Source organism: Pristiophorus japonicus, chromosome 4, assembly GCF_044704955.1.
Source record: "Pristiophorus japonicus isolate sPriJap1 chromosome 4, sPriJap1.hap1, whole genome shotgun sequence".
In the NCBI taxonomy this organism is placed as follows: Eukaryota; Metazoa; Chordata; class Chondrichthyes; family Pristiophoridae; genus Pristiophorus; species Pristiophorus japonicus.
The window spans coordinates 245,635,041-245,655,530 of NC_091980.1; the positions used below are offsets into that span (position 1 = coordinate 245,635,041).

The window sequence follows — 20,490 nt, forward strand, 5'->3', positions numbered from 1 at the left end:
TCAGGAGAGGAGGAGGGAAAAGGAAAAAAAATATTAATTGTTCATACACTATTATCCAATTGAATAGGTGTAAAATCATTAGCCCAGTAATAATAATGGACAAGTGCTCAATGCATCGGTATGATGTTCCTCGGTCCATAAGTAGATTAAATTCTGCATTAAAATAGCAAATAAAGGTATATTGTGCAAACACATTATGTTCATCTGCTTATATCACAAGCAGTCTTTTCTAGGTTAATGTTGTGGAATAATAGCATATGAGCATTTAACTCGTTCATCTACATTGCTTTGCTATGTTGTTTTAAACAGATTAATGCCTCTGCTAAAATAGCAGAAGAGAGGATTTCAGGTGATCACTTTTAGCATTGATACAGAATTCTGCAGTATACTAAAAGAACAGAAGATTGTGTTAAATGCAAGGTTTCTAAATAATCTATATATGGCAAAAAAAATAAAATTATTTATAAAATGGACTATGGTAGTAGGATGCTTATCAGAGCTTCATAAAGACTATAACAAAATTATTAGTAACTTTAGTCTGTTAATCTCTGGCTTGTGTGGTAATATCTATAATTTTAAAGAAAATTTGAAAGCATGCCATATAACTATGTTAAATCCAGTAAATAGATTACTGTAAGTGGGGTAATTGTTACCCCTCCAGATACAGCTCTGCAAGCCCAAAATATAGAAAAAGGACTAGCTTATGCATTGTAGGAGACCAAGGTCTATTTGCAGCTGGTGGAACATTGGAAGAGAAGCAATTGCTAAAAATCGCAAAACTGTAACATATGTCTTAATATTAATTTGTATGCAGATACAGTTCATAGCAGCTAAATTACAGAGAAACAATATGCTAACACAAATATTATAGAAAGAGGGACTGGTGCAAAACCCAAATTAATCCCAAAAGGAATTTGATTTGATTCTGGTCCCATAATATTCCATTGCGAGATTTAACCATCTTGCACTTATGCAAGTTTTTGTAAAATAATAAACCAGTTCATTACATCAAAGAACACTGTTTATATCAATTAAACCATCTTCAATTTAAATCAACAAATCTGATCAATGAAAATCAAAGATCCCTTTGAACTTTAAGGTCAAAGAAACAAACAATACAGACTTGTCACAGCAATATTACATTAGGTTAAATTGCTTGACTAACACTAAGCAACTACTCATGCTCCAATATACTGAAGGTCCACCATCACCTTCTCAGGGCAGCCGGGAATGGGCAATAAATGACAAAAATAAAGAAAACATGGCAGACAATTTGTGCACAATAAATCTTGATGAATGACCAGTGGATTTGTTTTTGGTAGTGAGTGAAGGAGCATTAGTGGGAGGACATTGAGATAATTCCTTTCTCTTCTTTGAACAGTGTCACAGGATCTTCTACATCCACCTGAATAGGCAGGCAGGGCCTAAGGTTTCATCCAAAAAATGGCACCTCTAACAATGCAGTACTCCCTCAATACTGCACTTAAGTGTCAGCCTAAATTATGTGCTCAAGTCCCAGAATGGGGCTTGAACCCACTATCTTCTGAGTCAGAGGCAAAAGGCAGGTAACTATAGGCCGGTTAGTTTAACATCTGTAGTGGGGAAAATGCTTGAAACTATCATTAAGGAAGAAATAGCGGGACATCTAGATAGGAATAGTGCAATCAAGCAGACGCAACATGGATTCATGAAGGGGAAATCATGTTCAACTAATTTACTGGAATTCTTTGAGGATATAACGAGCATGGTGAATAGAGGTGTACCGATGGATGTGGTGTATTTAGATTTCCAAAAGGCATTCGATAAGGTGCCACACAAAAGGTTACTGCAAAAGATAAAGGTACGCGAAGTAAGAGGAAATGTATTTGCATGGATAGAGAATTGGCTGGCTACAGAAGGCAGAGAGTCGAGATAAATGGGTCCTTTTCGGGTTGGAAATCGGTGGTTAGTGGTGTGCCACAGGGATCGGTGTTGGAACCACAACTGTTTACAATATACATAGATGACCTGGAAGAGGGGACAGAGTGTAGTGCAACAAAATTTGCAGATGACACAAAGATTAGTGGGAAAGCAGGTTGTGTAGAGGACACAGAGAGGCTGCAAAGAGATTTAGATAGGTTAAGCGAATGGGCTAAGGTTTGGCAGATGGAATATAATGTTGGAAAGTGTGAGGTCATCCACCTTGGGAAAAAAAACAGTAAAAGGGAATATTATTTGAATGGGGAGAAATTACAACATGCTGCATTGCAGAGGGACCTGGGGGTCCTTGTGCATGAATCCCAAAAAGTTAGTTTGCAGGTGCAGCAGGTAATCAGAAAGGTGAATGGAATGTTGGCCTTCATTGCGAGAGGGATGGAGTACAAAAGCAGGGAGGTCCTACTGCAACTGTATAGGGTATTGGTGAGGCCGCACCTGGAGTACTGCGTGCAGTTTTGGTCACCTTACTTAAGGAAGGATATACTAGCTTTGGAGGGGGTACAGAGACGATTCACTAGGCTGATTCCAGAGATGAGGGGGTTACCTTATGATGATAGATTGAATAAACTGGGTCTTTACTCGTTGGAGTTCAGAAGGATGAGGGGTGATCTTATAGAAACATTTAAAATAATGAAAGGGATAGACAAGATAGAGGCAAAGAAGTTGTTTCCACTGGTAGGGGAGATTAGAACTAGGGGGCACAACCTCAAAATACGAGGGAGCCAATTTAAAACCGAGTTGAGAAGGAATTTCTTCTCCCAGAGTGTTGTGAATCTGTGGAATTCTCTGCCCAAGGAAGCAGTTGAGGCTAGCTCATTGAATGTATTCAAGTCACAGATAGATAGATTTTTAACCAATAAGGGAATTAAGGGTTACGGGGAACGGACGGGTAAGTGGAGCTGAGTCCACGGCCAGATCAGTCATGATCTTGTTGAATGGCGGAGCAGGCTCGAGGGGCTAGATGGCCTACTCCTGTTCCTAATTCTTATGTTCTTATGTTATGTTCTAAGTGCTACTCACTGAGCCAAGCTAACACATTGGCACCGTTATTATATATTTCTACTAATTGTAAAAACAAAATCATATTTTAACACCTTCAGAAGTTACAACATAGTTCACATTCATATTTTCCACTGAAAGTATGTTTTTTTACATTTTAGTTGTGCAAAATGCTGTAAGGTTTACTATACTAGATAATACCTTAATTAAGGAAGTTTGCCAAAGATACTGAAAGCATTTAATTCATTTCAGGATCTGATCACGATATAACCAAATTTATGATTTTGTTTTCCATCAGGTGATCAACTCATCAGTGCTACAATTTATTTTGATAATGTCAGATATGAAGACGCACTTAAGATTTTGCAGTACTCAGAACCATACAAAATGCAATACTGCCTGAAACGATCGATACCTGGTGATATAGGATCTGAGTCAGTTGAAGTAAAAGGAATCAAGCCTATTGCGGTATGTTTACTTTCTGTAAGAAATCAAATATTCACTACGTGTACTGCTAGTGCTATTTTCTTAGCAACTTACTTCAAACAATATTGTTAAGTATATTCTGCTGGCAATTTTTAATATGGGTATTACTAAGTAGATTAGACATTGAGAGGAGAGGAATGTGAAGTAGTTATGGGCACAAGTTTCCCCAGGAGTTGCTCCTTTTTTTTTGAGCAATTTGATTTTTCTGGACTATCTTTTTAGTTGCAATTCTGGCCGTTTAATTTGCGCCAGTGTAAGTGAGTTGGTTAGGTTTTTTTTTAGTTCTTTTTTTTTTAAAAGGGGACGTTCCCAGCCACTTACCTCTGTTTTAGGTGTTTGGCCAGCAAATAGTTGCTCCAAACTAACTTCGGCCAGCATATGTTGCCACTTCTGTCCGCACAGAAAAACCTTACCTAGAGTTCATGGGCCCAAGTTTCGAGCCGCGCCTAGAACGGCGCAGTCCCGACCTGGACGCCCGTTTTTCGCGCCACAAAGTGCGCCTAAAAAAACTTCCAGATTCTCCAGCTCCCTGCAGGTCGTTTGCAGCTCGGCGCAACGCAGCACGAGCAATAGGGGGCGGAGCCAGGTCCCTGTGCTGAAAACAGTGCCGGGACCTCTGCACATGCACGCTACAGTGGGCGCGCATGTGCAGTAGCTCCAGGCGCCCAAAACTGTGTGGGAGGGGCCGAAGCACGCAGCCCCTAGCCCTGGCCGAATGGTCTCACTGGGGCTGCGTGAATAAGGCTCCTCCCACGCCCATCTCCTGCTTCCTCCCGACCCGACTCGACTCCCGCTTCCCGCCCCCTGCCTCCGGACCGGACCCCGACCCCGACCCGACTCCCGCTCCCCCCCCGCCCCTGGACCGGACCCCTACCCTGACCCTGACCCCGACCCGACTCCCGCTCCCCCACCCCCCCGCCCCTGGATCGGACCCGACCCCGACATCGACACCGACCCGACTCCCGCTGCCCCCCCTCCCCCCCCCGCCCCTGGACCTGACCCGACCCCGACCCGACCCGAATCCCGCTTCCCCCCCTCCCCCCGCCCCCGGACCAGACCGGACCCGACTCCCGCTTCCCCCCTCCCCCGCCTCCGGACCGGACCCGACCCCGACACCGACCCGACTCCCGCTTCCCCCGCCCCCCCACCCTGCCCCCGGACTGGATCCGACCTGACCTCCCTCTCCCTCCCTCCCCCCGAACCGAACCGACCTCTCTCCCACCACACCCCCTGACCTGCGCTCCCCCCGACCTGACCCAACGCCACCTACCTGTAAATCTGGTGCGAAGTCTCGGGCCCGGCCCGTTCAGCCTCCCTCCCCCTTCTTCTTTCCCCCCCCGCCCCCATCTCCTTTCCTCCCCCCATCTCCTTTTCCCCCCCATCTCCTTTCCCCCACACCTCCTCCTCCCCCCATCTCCTCCTCCCCCCTCCCACTTCTCCCCCTCCCCCTTCTCCCCCCCTCTCCTCTTCTCCCCCCTCCCCCTTCTCCCCTTCTTCCCCCCTCCCCCCCTTCTCCCCTCCTCCCCCTCCCCTTCTCCCCTTCTCCCCCCCTTCCCCTTCTCCCCTTCTCCCCCATCCCTCCCCCTTCCCTTCCTCTGCTACCCCCTCTCTCCCTCTACCCCCCTCTTCCCCCTCCCCTCGCTGTCAGAAACACAGACAGTGACAGACAGAGAATGAGAGACACACACACACAGACAGACAGAGAGATAGAGACACTGACAGAGACACACTGGGGGGGGGGGCATCCCAGCACGCTGTTGGAGGGCTCCCGGTGCTGTAGTCGGTAAGTAGAAAATGTTTTATTTATTGATTTAAAAAAAAAAATTGTTCTTATTAATTTTTTTTGATTGATTTATTGGTTGATTTATTGATGTATTTATCATTTATTATTGATGATGGCTCTTTATTTGTAAAACTGGAGTGTTTACTGTTTGTAAACTTCCCTTTAAACCCCCCCCCCCCCATTCCCTATGCTTGATTTGTAACCTACACCTGATTTTCTAAAGTGTAGACAAGGTTTTTTCGAGCGTACAAAAATCTTCACTTACTCCATTCTAAGTTAGTTTGGAGTAAGTTTTCACTGACGAAACTTTGAAAACAGGCGTAAGTGGGCGGACACGCCCCCTTTTGAAAAAAAAATTCTGTTCCAAAGTGAAACTGTTCTAACTGACTAGAACTGGAGCAAACTAAATGGCGAGAATTCCGATTTCTAAGATACTCCGTTCTACACCAGTTGCTCCTAAAATTCAGGAGCAAATCATGTCGAAACTTGGGGCCAAGGAATCTACATTTAAAGCACCACCAAGCACCAAACAAAGCATAAAAAAGTAATAAGCATTCAATAGAAAATAAAGAACTGAAGTAAATAATTAAATTAACAAGTAAACAACTGAAGTAAATCTTACTTTGAACTAAAGTCGGCAGCGGCTGTCCGTGCTAGACACCCTTCTGCGTGGGATAGGGGAGGGAGAACGCTGCATCCTAAGGGAGGTGGGGAGAATGCTCAACGCGGCAGGCTGTGAGGTGGGGGGGGATGCTGGGGGTGGTGGGTGCTGGCATCTGAAGTGGAGGGAGGGTGAAGGCTGAAATAGGCAGGGAGGGGAGGTGGGGCGGGGAGAGGGATAATGCTCAACGTGGCATTTTAAGCGGGTGGGGAGGGAAGAGATGCACTGTGGACCGGCACCAGCCAGTGTGAGAGTCCCTTTGGCCTGGGATAGGGGAGGGAGAACACGGCATCCTAAGGTGGGGGGGGGGGGTGGGGGAGAATGCTCAATGTGGCAGGCTGGGGGGGAGGGCCTGGGGGTGGTGGGTGCTGGCATTGCGCATGCGCGACTGCTCCATCGTGCATGCGCACCGCTGCCAGCACTGAAACCGATGCTGGACCCAAGCCACACCGCCCTGCCGGCTCTCTCTAGCCAACACGTCCCTAGCTTCGCCCCCGCCCCCCTCACTCTCCTGCGCCATGCTGCGGCTGATGACGCCCCGAGGATTGACCAGAATTGCAGGTTATCTTTTCGGCGCATTTTTTCTCCCAGGATGTCGACGGACCTCCATGAGATGCGCCGTTTTTTAAGGGGGGGGGAATTTTCAGCCCATAGACAGCGCATTCACAGTGTGAAAAAGATTACCATTTAAATTGTATTCTCACTCTTTCACCATGGTTCATTATTTACCCTGAATGTAATTGATTAAAAGATTGGTGGACTTTTTAAGGCTCAGGCTTCCAGAAGATGACTTCAGGAAAAACCTAATATTTATCGCCATCTTTTGATTTAGGAGCATAGGAACAGATAACCATTTTTGAGAACAGATAACGAATTTTGAGAACAGATTTTTGAGAACAAATAACGATGTTAGAGAACAGATGACGATTTTTGAGAACAGATTTTTGATAAAAAGCTAACAATTATTGAGAACAAATTTTTGACAACAGATAATAATTTTTGAGAACAGATTTTTGAGAACAGATTTTTGAGAAAAGATAACGGCCCTGAAATTCTAGTCGGAGGCTTTGTATTCCGGTCGGAGGCCTTCTCTTCCCACACATCGCAGCGCGCCACTGTCTTCGAGTAAAAGCTGGAGTCACGTGGGCCTGGACAACCAATCACGGTACAGCATTCTCATTGATAGTAATGGGAACTCCATATCTCCGAGTTCCTATTACTATCAATGAGATTAACCCCCTAAAACATCCAAACACAATATAATAAATAAAAAAACACCTCACATATTTAAACTTAATTGAAATTAAAGTTAATTAAATGTTTTAGAAAAAATATATATTTTCGGATTTTTTTTAATGTATTTTATTTAGGGTTTAAAATGGACAGGGTTTTTACTCTAAAAATGTGTGTTTTAAAACTCTTATGCTGGTAAAAGTAGGCTATGCGCCTGCTTTTACCAGGCATAAAAGTTTCAAGGTCATTCGCTGGGCAAGAGATGGGCAAATAGCACAATCTCGCCCGCGCAAATGTCTTTTCTTGACAAATTAGAAAAGCTGGCTTTTGGCACATGTGCATTGCGTGCCGAAAACTAGCTTTTGCGAGGCCTCGCTGGGTCTTTACATATTCCGCAAGGACCCGGCGAGGCTGGGATTTCATGGCCAACGATTTTTGGGAACTGACTTTTGAGAACAGATAGTGATTTTTGAGAACAGTTTTGAGAACATATATCGGGGCCGAAATTTCCCCTCTGGGAAAGGCCCATTAGTGCCTTTCACAGGCGATAAAGGGTCGGCACTAATTGGAGGCGTTAACGGGCGCAGATGTATTAACGCATTGGCACAGTGGCCAGAGCGCTCAACCCTGGAATTTCCCCCGTGGCTTAGCGCGCAAAAAGTGGTTTGCACCACGCCCCGTGATTAGCGCCAATCCCTTATCGCCCTGCGCCAACACATATGCGCCCCGCTGCAGAAATTGCTGAGGTCAGCGTGGGGCAATGCCACCAACAGCTTCTCGGGGCGAGAAGTTGTGGTAGCTGGGGTGCTCTGGCTGCCCTTAAAAGGAAGGTAGCAGCGCCGTGGCCGTCATCCTTATTCTGTCGGCCCAACAATGGCAGCCGCTGGTTCAGCCGGACCGCCAACATGCAACCTGGCAACCCCTCCTGGCCCAGCTGGCACCCTCTCTGGTGGCCCAGTAGGCAGCACTAAAGCAGCTACAGAGTCTGCAGTGGCCCTCCCCTTTTAAAGAAGGGGAGGGACGTTGTTACACGTTAGCGTGATGCGGCACATCATCGTTGTGCTGATATGCTCAGCGCGGCACTGAGAATCGTGCCCCGTGACCGCCATGCAAACACCCACACATTCTTTTGCCTCTGAGAGGCCAATTCCGCACCAGGAGCGGCACTTCCCACCTCGCACAATTTTTCAGAACAGATTTTTGAAAACAGTTAACGATTTTCAAGAACAGATAATGATTTTTGAATTTTTCAGAACTGAAACTGATTTTTGAGAAGATATCAATTTTAGATACCAGTTTTTCGAGAAAACAGTTCAATTAAAAACCTTTAAAGTAATTTTTAAAAAAACAATTGCAAGGTGGTTTTTCAAAAAATCTTTTGATGGATTTTGCAAACCCAAGGTTCAGAAAACCAATGAACCAGTTACATTTGCTATCCCATTCTATTCTATTTTCTTTTGTTTAAATTCTTGGTCAGTGCAATTTGACACCGAAGATGAGGTAATTTTAGATTTTATTCTGAATTCTCTACTGTGAATCTCCTGCGAGTGTTAGTGTGTTAGTGACCATGATAAAATTTTTGCTTTCGTCCTTGCAAGAGGGAGGAGGGTGTGTTTAAATTGGGTAACCCCCCCAAAAACGGGTGTGCGGATTGCGGTGTGATAAATCGCGATGCAGGCAGCAAGTTAAATTCATTTTTCAATCGAGTAAATAAAGAGAATCTGTTTCCAATGGCTGAAGGGTCGCTACCCAGAGGGCACAGACTTAAGGTAAAAGAACCAGAGGCAACAAGAGGACAAAACTTTTTATGCAACGAGTGGTTAGGATTTGGAATGCACTGCCTGATAGGGTGGTGGATACAGATTCAATAGTAGCCTTCAAAGGGGAATTGGATAAATACTTTAAGGAGAAAAAATTGCAGGGATATGGGGAAAGAGCGGGCACGGACCAACGTGGTGTGTTGCCTGTAGTCCCAAACCATTGAGGGAGTGAAATCCCTTTCTACCGATAAAGATGCAAGGCTGGTGATGGGGAGCATGCAAGGCAATATGGGTGCAGTCATTGGCGCCCTGCACCCCAAGGAAGCCTTGTATGCAGGCAAAGTCTTGTGCTCTCTCCTCCTGCTTCACTCTGTCCATGGGGAAGGAGGTGGAAGTGTTCCTCCTGGTGTAGAGAGCCTCAGTGACTTCCCTAATGCAGCGGTGCGCTGTGATCTGGAAGATGTTGCTGGTATCACCTGTTGCAGCCCGATAGGAGCTCATGGATAAAGATTAAGGGCGACGGTGACCTTAACCCAGGCAGTGCTGTCCAGGCCCTGATGCAAGGCTGTGATTGTGGCGCAGTGGATGACAGAGCTCAGTGACAGCCTCCTTGGTGAAGAGGAGGAGCTTCATACATTGACCCTCCCTGAAGTTGAGGTGGCGAAGTGCTCCCTGGAGACCCTATGTGGGTCTGACTTCCTGCGCAGTGCACTCCTCCCCTGCCACTATACTGGCCCTTCCTGCTAGCTCAAGCCCCACTACACTGGCCCTTCCTGCTAGCTCAAGCCCCACTACACTGGCCCTTCCTGCTGGCTCAAGCCTCACTACACTGGCCCTTCCTGCTGGCTCAAACCCCACTACACTGGCCCTTCCTGCTTGTTCCAGCAGAGAAGATTTACAAGGATGATACCAGAAATGAAAGGGTATACCTATCAGGAAAGGATGAACAGGCTGGGTCTCTTTTCTTGTGAAAAAAGGCTGAGGGGTAACCTAATAGAGGTCTTTAAAATTATGAAAGGTTTTGATAGAGTAGAAAGAGAAGAGTGTTTCCACCTGTTGGGAAGAACATAACTAGAGGCTATCAATATAAAATAGTCACCAAGAAATAAACTGGTTGGTACAAATGGCCTGTTTCTGTGACATATCTCCTATGTAAAGAGCTTGCTCAGAGCCTCTTTCCCATTTTCACCAATATATTCTTATGTAAACTTGATTTGAGTTATTTGATGAAGTAATGTGTAAGACATGACCACCTTACCTCCGTCTAACAGTATATAGAATTCGGACCCGTATTAAACAGACAACTCGAGACAAAACACTTCAGGATAACTTTTCATTACAATCAATCTATGATTACAAGCAAGTACAAGCATACATGCGTACTAACACCAGCTAATGACCAATTCGGTGGTGACTAGTCGGCCCTTCTTTCTGTGCGACCAGTCAAGTCGCCCGACTGACTGCAGCAGCCCCAAGTGTTTTTCTAACTGTGTCCTTTATACCCAAAACTTGGCAGGCTATCCAATGCATACATGTCTCAGACCACGTTGGCTATTGTTCAATCATTGGCATCTCTTCTGTCTCAGACCACGTTCACTATTGTTCAATCATTTTACAACAGCTTAAAGGTTTGTTTTGCGGAACTCTTGAGGTAATGCAGATTGTCCCAACCGTAGATTTGTAAACAGCAGCAGTTCTATCTTTACAGCGTTTCCCCAGCAGCACAGCTTCTTAGCCTCTCAAAGCATGATGGTACATCAAATTCAGTCAAGTTACAATGGAACAGCGCACTTCTTACAGAATCCATCCTCAAGTGGCCAAGTGCCCGAGCCGTTGGGTCACAGGCACTTACATTCCCTCGTTGTCTTCTTCTTTTCGTGTCTTCTGTAGCAACTTGACCAACTTTCGTTGTTTACATCACTGTTTGACATGGCAAGTTATTACTCGCAGGTACACAACAATCACCAGCTGAACAATGACCAAGGCTTAGGAGATGAGCCTTATCCATGGGTGGATCTTGATATACCTGCAGGTATCCCACCAGGACGAGTCATCCTCAACCTTGGGTATTATTATGTTCCTAACACGGATGAGGCTGCACACAGGGAGGTTAAAGTAACAGTGACCTCAGTCTTTATTAAGACACTCCAGAGTGAGGAACAGGCCTTCAGGGCCGGCTTATATACAGTGCTCCCAAGTGATGCTGGGATCCCTTGGGACTGCAGGGGATGCGCTCCCTGGTGGCAGAACATGGGAGTGCATGCTTTACAGATACACAACATCACTCCCTCCCCCAAAGTAAAAGTGAAAACTATTTACAATGTGAGGCAGTCAGGAGCCTTTCTTTACCTGGTGGACCGCTCGGTACAAATGTCTGTTCTGGTGTGTTGGCTGTGCCCTCCCTGGGCTGGCGTGTTGTTGGCCCTGCAGGGCTGCTAGGTGAGCCTGGCCTTGCTGGGCTGATGGGCGTTATGGGTTTGATTTCCTGGTCCGGGGTGGTGCCGTTGATCCTTTGGGTGTGTGTTGTGGGCTCGAAAAAGGTGGTGTTTGCTGTGGGTTGTTCAGGGCAGTCTGTGAACCGCAGCCTCATTTGGTCCAGGTGCTTTCTGCACATTTGTCCATTGACTAGTTTCCCTTCTTAGCTATGACCGTGCCCGCGATCCACTTGGGATCATGTCCATAGTTTAGCACATACACAGCGTCATTCAGATCAATTTCCCATGACACAGTGGCGCAACCATCGTTTACATTTTGTTGCTGCCGCCTGCTCTCTACCTGATCATGCAGGTTGGGTTGAACCAGCTTTAAGTGTCCTTTTCATGAGTGGCTCAGCCGGGGGCACCCCTGTGAGCAAGAGGGGTCTTGTGCGGTAGCTGAGCAGTACTCGGGACAGGCGAGTTTGGAGTGAGCCTTCTGTGACTCGTTTAAGGCTCTGTTTGATGGTTTGTACTACCCGCTCTGCCTGCCCATTGGAGGCTGGTTTAAACGGGGCCGAGGTGACATGTTTGATCCCATTGCAGGTCATGAATTCTTTAAATTCGGCACTGGCGAAACATGGCCCGTTGTCACTGACCAGTATGTCAGGCAGGCCGTGGGTGGCAAACATGGCCCTCAGGCTTTCAATGGTGGCGGTGGCGGTGCTTACCGACATTATTTCACATTCAATCCATTTTGACAAAGCATCCACCACCACCAGGAACATTTTACTGAGAAATGGGCCCGCATAGTCGACATGGATCCTCGACCATGGTCTGGAGGGCCAGGACCACAAACTTAGTGGTGCCTCTCTGGGCAGGTTGCTCAACTGAGCACATACGCTGCATTGCCGTACACAGGATTCTAAGTCAGTGTCGATACCGGGCCACTACACCTGGGATCTGGCTATCGCTTTCATCATTACTATACCCGGGTGTGTGCTGTGGAGATCCGTGGTGGGCAATGGTAGCCGATTGAGAGCATCCGCACAGTTCTTGGTGCCTGGCCTGTGGCGGATGGTACAGTTGTACGCTGATAGCGCGAGTGCCCACCTTTGTATGTGGGCTGAGGCATTAGTATTTATCCCCTTGTTTTCAGTGAACAGGGATGTGAGGGACTTGTGATCGGTTTCCAGCTCAAATTTGAGGCCAAACAGGTACTGATGCATTTTCTTTACCCCGAACACACACCCTAATGCCTCTTTTGGCCTTAGACAAGCTCCTGGAAGCATAGCCGACAGGTTGCAACTTCCCCGCAACGTTAGCTTGTTGTAATACACACCCGACTCCGTACGACGATGCGTCACATGCTAGCACAAGTCTTTTACATGGGTTATACAATACAAGCAGCTTGTTGGAGCATAAAATGTTTCTGGCTTTCTCAAAAGCAATTACTTTGTTTTTTTCCCAGACCCAGTTCTCACCTTTGCGCAATAACACATGTAGGAGCTCTAAGAGGGTGCTTAACCCCAGTAGGAAGTTACCAAAATAGTTGAGGAGTCCCAGGAACGACCACAGCTCCGTGACGTTCTGTAGCCTGGGCGCATTCCTGATAACCTTTGTCTTGGCATCTGTGGGCCGAATGCCATCCGCCGCAATCTTTCTCCCCAAAAACTCCACTTCTGTTGCCATGAAGAAGCATTTCGACCTCTTCAGCCACAGCCCTTCGTGATCCAGTCGCTGGAGGACCTCTCCAGGTTTTGTAGGTGCTCGGCAGTGTCCCGACCCGTGAACAATATGTCGTCCTGAAAGACCACCGTGTGTGGTACCGACTTGAGTAGGCTCTCCATGTTTCTCTGGAAGATCGCTGAAGCCGACCGAATTCCAATCGGGCATCTGTTCTAGATGAACAGTCCCTTCTGCGTGTTGATGCAGGTGAGGCCCTTCGAAGACTCCTCCAGCTCCTGCGTCATGTAGGCCAAAGTCAGATCAAGCTTGGTGAACATCCTACCTCCTGCCAACATCGCAAATAGGTCGTCTGCCTTAGGTAGCGGGTATTGGTCCTGTAGCGAGAAACGATTAATAGTTACTTTATAATCGCCATAAATCCTGACCGTGCCATCACTTTTGAGTACAGGAACAATCGGGCTGGCCCACTCGCTGAATTCCACTGGGGAGATGATGCCCTCACATTGCAGCCTGTCCAGCTCAATTTTCACTCTCTCCCTCATCATGTGAGGTACCGCTCGCGTCTTGTGGTGAATGAGTCGTGCCTCTGGGACCAAGTGGATCCGCATCTTCACTCCGGAAAAGTTTCCAATGCCAGGCTCAAAAAAGGAAGGAAATTTGTTAAGAACCTGGGTACATGAGGCCTCATCGACATGTGATAGTGCTCGGATGTCATCCCAGTTCCAGCGGATTTTGCCCAGCCAGCTCCTTCCAAGCAGTGTGGGGCCATCGCCCGGGACAATTCAGGGTGGCAGTTCATGCACCATGCCCTCATAGGTGACCTTGACCATGGCGCTGCCCAGGACAGTGATAAGCTCTTTGGTGTACGTTCTCAGTTTCATGAGGATGGGGCTCAGAGCTGGTCTGAATGCCTTGCTGCACCACAGTCTCTCTTTTTACTTTTTACTCATGATGGATTGGCTAGCGCCAGTGTCCAGTTCCATGGCTACGGGTAAGCCATTCAATTTTACGTTTAGCATTATAGGTGGACATTTCATCGAAAATGTGTGCACCCTGTGTACTTCAGCATCTGCCTCCTCTCTCTGAGGCTCGAAATTGCTTTGATCCATCATGGACCGATCTTCCTCTGCCACGTGGTGGTTAGCAAGTTTTGCAGAGCTTGCAGCTCGTTTGCAAGCTCATTGGAGGTGCCCCATTGTTCTACAGCTCTTGCAAACATACCCATACCCTTTGAAGCGGCATGAATAGGCTGAATGGAAGCCTCCACAATGCCAATAAGGTGTGAATTGCCTTGCATTCATTCTTTGTTGGGGACTCTGAGTCATCTGGGTCACCTGAGGCCTGCTGGCAGTTGCAGACTCCTGGGTTCTGCCCTGTACATTTCTGCTCGCAAACACAGTTCCAGTTAATTTATGAACATTGCTAGCACTTGTGTGCTGAGAGAATTGTTTGGTGTTATCACTGGTGGCATAAACAAACGCCTGTGCTATCGCAACGGCCTTACTGAGGGTCGGTGTCTCTACAGTCAAAAGTTTTCGTTGGATGGTCTCATGTCCAATGCCCAATACAAAAAAGTCTCTGAGCATTTGCTCCAGGTAGCCATCAAACTCACATTGTCCTGCAAGTCGCCTTAGCTCGGCGCCGTAACTCGCCACTTCCTGACCTTCAGATCGCTGGCACATGTAGAACCGATACCTCGCCATTAGCACGCTCTCCCTCGGGTTGAGATGCTCCCGAACCAGTGTACACAGCTCCGTTCTCTGTCCAGCTCGTTGGCTACAAAGTACTGGTCTAGCCGTTCGACATAGTCTTCCCAGTCCTCACCCTCTGAGAACTTCTCCAGGATGCCCACAGTTTTCTGCATCTTTGCATTGGATTCGTATTCTCGTCGCCAGTTATTGTGTTCCTAACACAGATGAGGCTGCACACAGGGAGGTTAAAGTAACAGTGACCTCAGTCTTTATTAAGACACTCGAGAGTGAGGAACAGGCCTTAGGGGCCGGCTTATATACACTGCTCCCAAGAGATGCTGGGATCCCTTGGGACTTCAGGGGATGAGCTCCCTGGTGGCGGAACATGGGAGTGCATGCTTTACAGATACACAACAGGAATTTATTTTCTTAATTCACTGTTCTCCTGGGCCAAGATATAATAATGCTTCTGAGACTGATTGATGCGCCTCATCAATTCTACTAAGTTTCCTTGCAGTGATGGGTGTCATAGCCGAACCGAATCATAATTGTTCTTTTAGATCATCCTTTACAGTAATATTCGCTTGCTCATGTGACTAAATGCTTAATAATACCCGCGCCCAAAATCTAACAGGTCTGACTGGGGTAAAACAAAACGTTCCCACTGCAATAGGCCAGGTCAGGTCAGCATTGTACTGGTATTCCTGCTGCACAGTGGTGACACAATATTCACCTTACCCTCAGTATGCTGACCTTACGAGGCAGTGCTACCCCAGAGTAACTTTCATGGTACAATTCTTCCATCCTATCCCAAGTGAACCCACTAGCAGGGGCTGCATGTTCTGTCACATCATAAGGACAGACGAACGTATCTTGTATCTAGGGCCACCCATGTGGTCCCATCCACCCGGGCCACATACTTCAGGGGATCATCATACTCAACCAAATCATCACCTCAATGCAACCCTACGTACAAACTTTCTGACCTGACATACAGTCATATTAAGTTGGTAGGTGGCCATTGCCGTTAAATGCCGATCAGCTTCCCCTCAGCAACACGCCATCGGTTTTCCCGGGTTTGTCCCACCAACAAGATCCATACATTATACATGCATCGTTTCATGCTGCTTCACTGGAGGCATTCCTATCCTCTTTTAAAAATTGATCTACCCTTTTAGCGTGAGATTCCAGATATTTGACCACATTCTGTAGATGTATGGCCATAATCTGGCCCTCCCTTAATTCCTCTTGTTCCTGATCATTCATTTCATACAGAATTTTCCTTAAATGATTTCTGACCACTTTTACGGATTGATCTAAGCTGGCTAAATCAAGACTATTGGTGAGTGAGGTCCCGGTGTTAAAAATAGTTGCCGTGTCATTTACCATACTTCGCCGTCTTCTGGTATGATTTCGTGGGGTAGCATTGCCCTCATCGTTTCTCCCAATGGGCTCAGTATCATTGCCAATCAACCCATCCCCATGACTAACGTAATACCATGATTCTAATTCCGATTCGTCTAATGTTTCACTGGTCCTTTCCCAAAACTCCTCTATCAATTCCCGCATCAATTTTTCGCACCAACGTTTTGTCTCGGGTTTATATCAACTCGGTATTCCGGATTCCGTCACTGGTGCTACTTTGTGGTGTATGTCATGATACAATATAATTCGGGATTACCACGAGCCCGCTTGTTGGTCCCAGGGTACATTCAGGACAACTTTGTGGTGTATCCTGTGTGCCATTCTGCGCGGAAGTCTGCCTTTCGTTTTGTGGGGAGGTGGGGGGCTTAGGTCAAACTTTCAATTCTACGGCATCTATAGTTCCGTTCACGTACTCCAACTCATGGGAAGTGACAAACTTTTCTTGGCTTGGTCCTGCCCCCTTCTCATCCGGCATCCATTGATGGGGGGGCGGGGGGGAAGACCGCAAGTTGGTGATTCGGACCGCAAACTATCCTCATTCTTCATTGGGCCTGGGTGAGGATTCACACATCCGTATGTCCCCTCGTGTTCTCGCCATCACCATGGCCAGCACAACATAGTTTCTCTCTCACCTCCCGATTGAGTTAGACTTCCTACATTTCCCTGGGGGTTCCCTATCTGGTGGTAACTGGTTTTATCACCCGTTTTCGCTTGGATGAACCACACCCGTGGTTGGCTGGTGGTCCCATTTCTACACTTTATACATACTCCTCTTCTTTCACAGACCGCGTATGTGGTCACCCACACTGTCCCAGAGCAATTTGTTTTGCACATACCCGAGATAGATCGGAGAGTGACTTCCCGTGCGGTGCCTTGGGGCACAGTTGCTGGGACAAGGGTGATCTAGCTTGTATATCCTGAATCTCTGGATCCTCTACATGTTATCGTCACTGTTGCCATCCCGACGCCGAGTATTACACCACACAACAACCAAAATAGTTTCCTCATTTGCCTTAGGTCAGGCCTGTGGGAGAAAGGAACAAAAACGGAATGTTACTTCCGGTCATGTACCCCCCTTCACCCTACCTATTGGCCTCTGAGACCTATTGGACTGGATTTTCTGCTCGGTTGTGCCTCAGTTTGCGTCCCGGAGGGGCGGTAAATGGTGTCTCTAGACGTAATGCCGGGCATCTAGCTTTTTCCGCCCGGCCGGCAAATTTGGCTCATGGTTTGCAGTGGTGCAAAAACTTACCGTTCCGCCGTTTTACACTGCCATGTTCCCTCGGACCGATGTGCGTGTCCCAAGGGAGTCTTTTTCTTGTGTGGATCGGGATTATTGGCTGCGCATATCAGACAGCTTTTACAAAAGTCCTCTACGTACTCCTTCAGGTGGGGCCACTATCCCCCCTCCTCTACCCATTTCCAGGTCGTCTCCAGGCTGGGGTGTTCAGCCCCCCGTTCTCCGTGAGCTAGCTGCATAAATTCCTCTCGATATCCTTCAGTTACAATCCACCTATCTCCTTTAAACAACATGCCTTCCGTAACTTCCATCCCTCTGGCCTCGTAGGGCCCTTCCACAGGCTGATCTGCTTCCTTGTCCGTGAGGACTGCTCTTAATACGACATCCTTCAATTGTATTGTTTTAAGATACGAGGGAAGCAGAATAGTAACGGGCGCTGGAGTGGTGGCCGCCACCACTCCCGATTGGTACGGGTCCCATGGAACCCCTTCCTCCGCTCCCATCCTAGCCAACTCGTTCGCCTTCCTATTTCTCTCCTATCTGGGTTCCGCTTTCGAATGGATATAATATTCTCCACCTCCCCTTTCTACGGCTTCCACTATGGTTGCCAGCATTGGTGCGGTGGCCAATGATTTGCCGTCTGCTGACATAAAACCCCTCCTGGCCCAAATCGCCAGGGACTCTGTGCATGTAAACATAGAGTCGGAACAGATCATACAAGGTGGAAGAAACTCAGTAGGATGCATTAACACATAGGTTACGGCTGCCAACTCTGCCGGTTGAGCACTCAGGGTGGTGGACAGCGAGATCGCCAGTTCCACCCCCTACTGTGGGTCATAGATCACGCCCCCTGTTTTGCCTTTTCCGTTCTCCACAAAACTGGACCCATCCACATATATGTCTAGCCCCTCTGGGTGGATACAGGATTTGAATCCTCCACTCGACTCCCACACCCCTTTGACTGTGCAAGTGTGGAGCTCCCCTTAATAATTGAGGTTGGCCGCTAACTTCGGGTTATTTATTGTCTTTCCCCTCAAGTCCACACCTCACATTCTGGCTGCTAGATGCCGTCTCCTCCTTAATCCGACCTTCTAACAAGAGACGGTTGATGTGTGATGTGTAAGCAGGGTGATGGGCTGCATTTCGGTGAATACCGCAAAATGCTTTACTGCCCAGTAGGCGGTGGGCAATTGCCGCTCACAGATAGAATAGCTTTTTTCTACCTCGGTTAATACCTTGGAGGCATAAGCTACCAGTCTCAAATACTCATTGGTTTCCTGCATAGGGACAGCGTTCAAACTGGCGTCCGTCACCACCACTTCTAGACAGAAGCCCTTCTTAGAGTCCAAGACTGTTTAGGACGGGGCTGTCTGTAAGTCCCTCTTCAGCTGCACAAATGCTTCCTTGCAGTTCTCACTCCACTCCCATTCTACTCCTTTCCTTATTAACCTTAATAAGGGAGCTACCGTAGCAGCATAATTCTCAATAAACTTTCTGCAGTAACCTGTCAGACTCAGGAATGACAGTTACCAAACCCGGACGGTGTTATTCCTGGATCACTTTGCGCTTTGCTTCATCTATCGCATGCTCTCCTGGTTGAAAAATCCGTCCAAGGAACTGAACCTCTTCCTGTCCGATCTGAGCCTTCTTGGGGGTTATTTTAAAACCCACTGCTTTGAGCAACCCTAACAACTCCTCCAATATTTCCTTATGTTCCCCTTCATTATCCAAGAACAGCAACAAGTCGTCCACGTATTGAACAAGTTGGCCTGGCTGACTGAACTCTGACAGGCAATTAGCCATGCACTGCTGAAAAATAGACGGGCTATTGTGGAACCCCTCTGGCAGGCAAGTCCATGCATATTGCTGCCCTTGAAAGTAAACGCAAATTAATACAGATCTTCTGGATGTAAGGGGATTGACCAGAATCCGTTGGATGTCTAATACCATGAACACAATGGCGGAGCTGGGAATATTGCCGATCAGATCAACTACGGCTGCTACCGTGGAGAGCAGGCAGGGATGTTTTTATTCAGGACTCTATAATCTCTAGTCATTCGCCAAGAGTTGTGTGGCTTCATTACTTGCCAAATAGGACAGTTAACATGCGTCGTGAGGAGTCTCAATACTCCTTGTTCCACCAAAGACATAACGGCCTTTTCCAAATGTCTCTCTGCTTCATTGGGGAAAGTGTACTGTTTTTGTGGCCTGGATTTGTCTCCTCCTCCTATGCTTATTTCTACTCCTGCCACTCTGCCACAGTTGTGTTTGTGAATAGCAAAAGCTTCCTTTGCATTCTGCATTATGGCTTGGTATCTTTTTGGGCACCCTGGCCGCCAATGTTTCCAAGCCGTAGGGTCCCGCGGGTGCTACCAGCCATGATTCCCCATGCCGCAGGGGTATTACAACTATTTCCCCATTATTGTCCGTCCCACCCCACAAACAGTTGTTATCCATGTTCACTATAACATTGTGGGCCCGCATCCAATCTGAACCTAACACTCCCAGCCCTGACTGATCACATTTCATTGCTCTGCATTTCCACTTTGTTTGGAGGGGCCCTACCTTAAAACTCAAAGTTTTGACACCGCCTTAGCTGCTGAATCACCCGTAAAATCTCCAAGAACATGGGGGGTTCCACTTGACCAGGAAGACTTCGTCGGGGAGGGAGAGTGGACTCCCGTACCTTCAGCGCCTACTAAATAGTCCCCTCACTCTCCCTCTACAATGATAGCTATGGACAGTCTTCCCCGATCATTGTACCTGAGTGGAATCTTCATGCTTGCTACCTTCCCCCTGTACCATGTGAATTTTCCTCTGGGGCGTCTCGAGTACTTTCACGTACTTGATAAATAATTTGAACACATCTTCTTGAGTGGGGATGCTTGGCTGGGTTCCCGCCAATTTAGGGGCCTTCGATTTCATTTTCTTTAGGAGTCGGCAACTGCTTGTATAATGTCCTATACCTCAACAATGATAGCACTCTCGCCCCTGGGTTCCCCCTTTCGTTTGATCACCCCTCTTGTTGCCACCTTCGGGGTGATCCAGCATCGGGTCCCTTACCCTTAATTTTACAGATCTTGCCCTTTGGTTTATTTATCACCCCGGTGTTCTTTTTATCTACCTCCCGTG

The 20,490-nt window shown here is 47.4% G+C and overlaps 1 protein-coding gene across 2 annotated transcripts in view; it reads left to right on the forward strand.

Moving 5' to 3' along the window:
* Positions 1-20,490, forward strand: part of LOC139263344 (neuroblast differentiation-associated protein AHNAK-like) — a 163,253-nt gene that overhangs the window by 103,629 nt on the left and 39,134 nt on the right. For both annotated transcript variants that reach the window (XM_070879255.1, XM_070879256.1), the window contains one exon: positions 3,275-3,444. In XM_070879255.1, the coding sequence (XP_070735356.1) occupies positions 3,275-3,444 (170 nt within the window). The remainder of the gene's footprint in view (positions 1-3,274; positions 3,445-20,490) is intronic.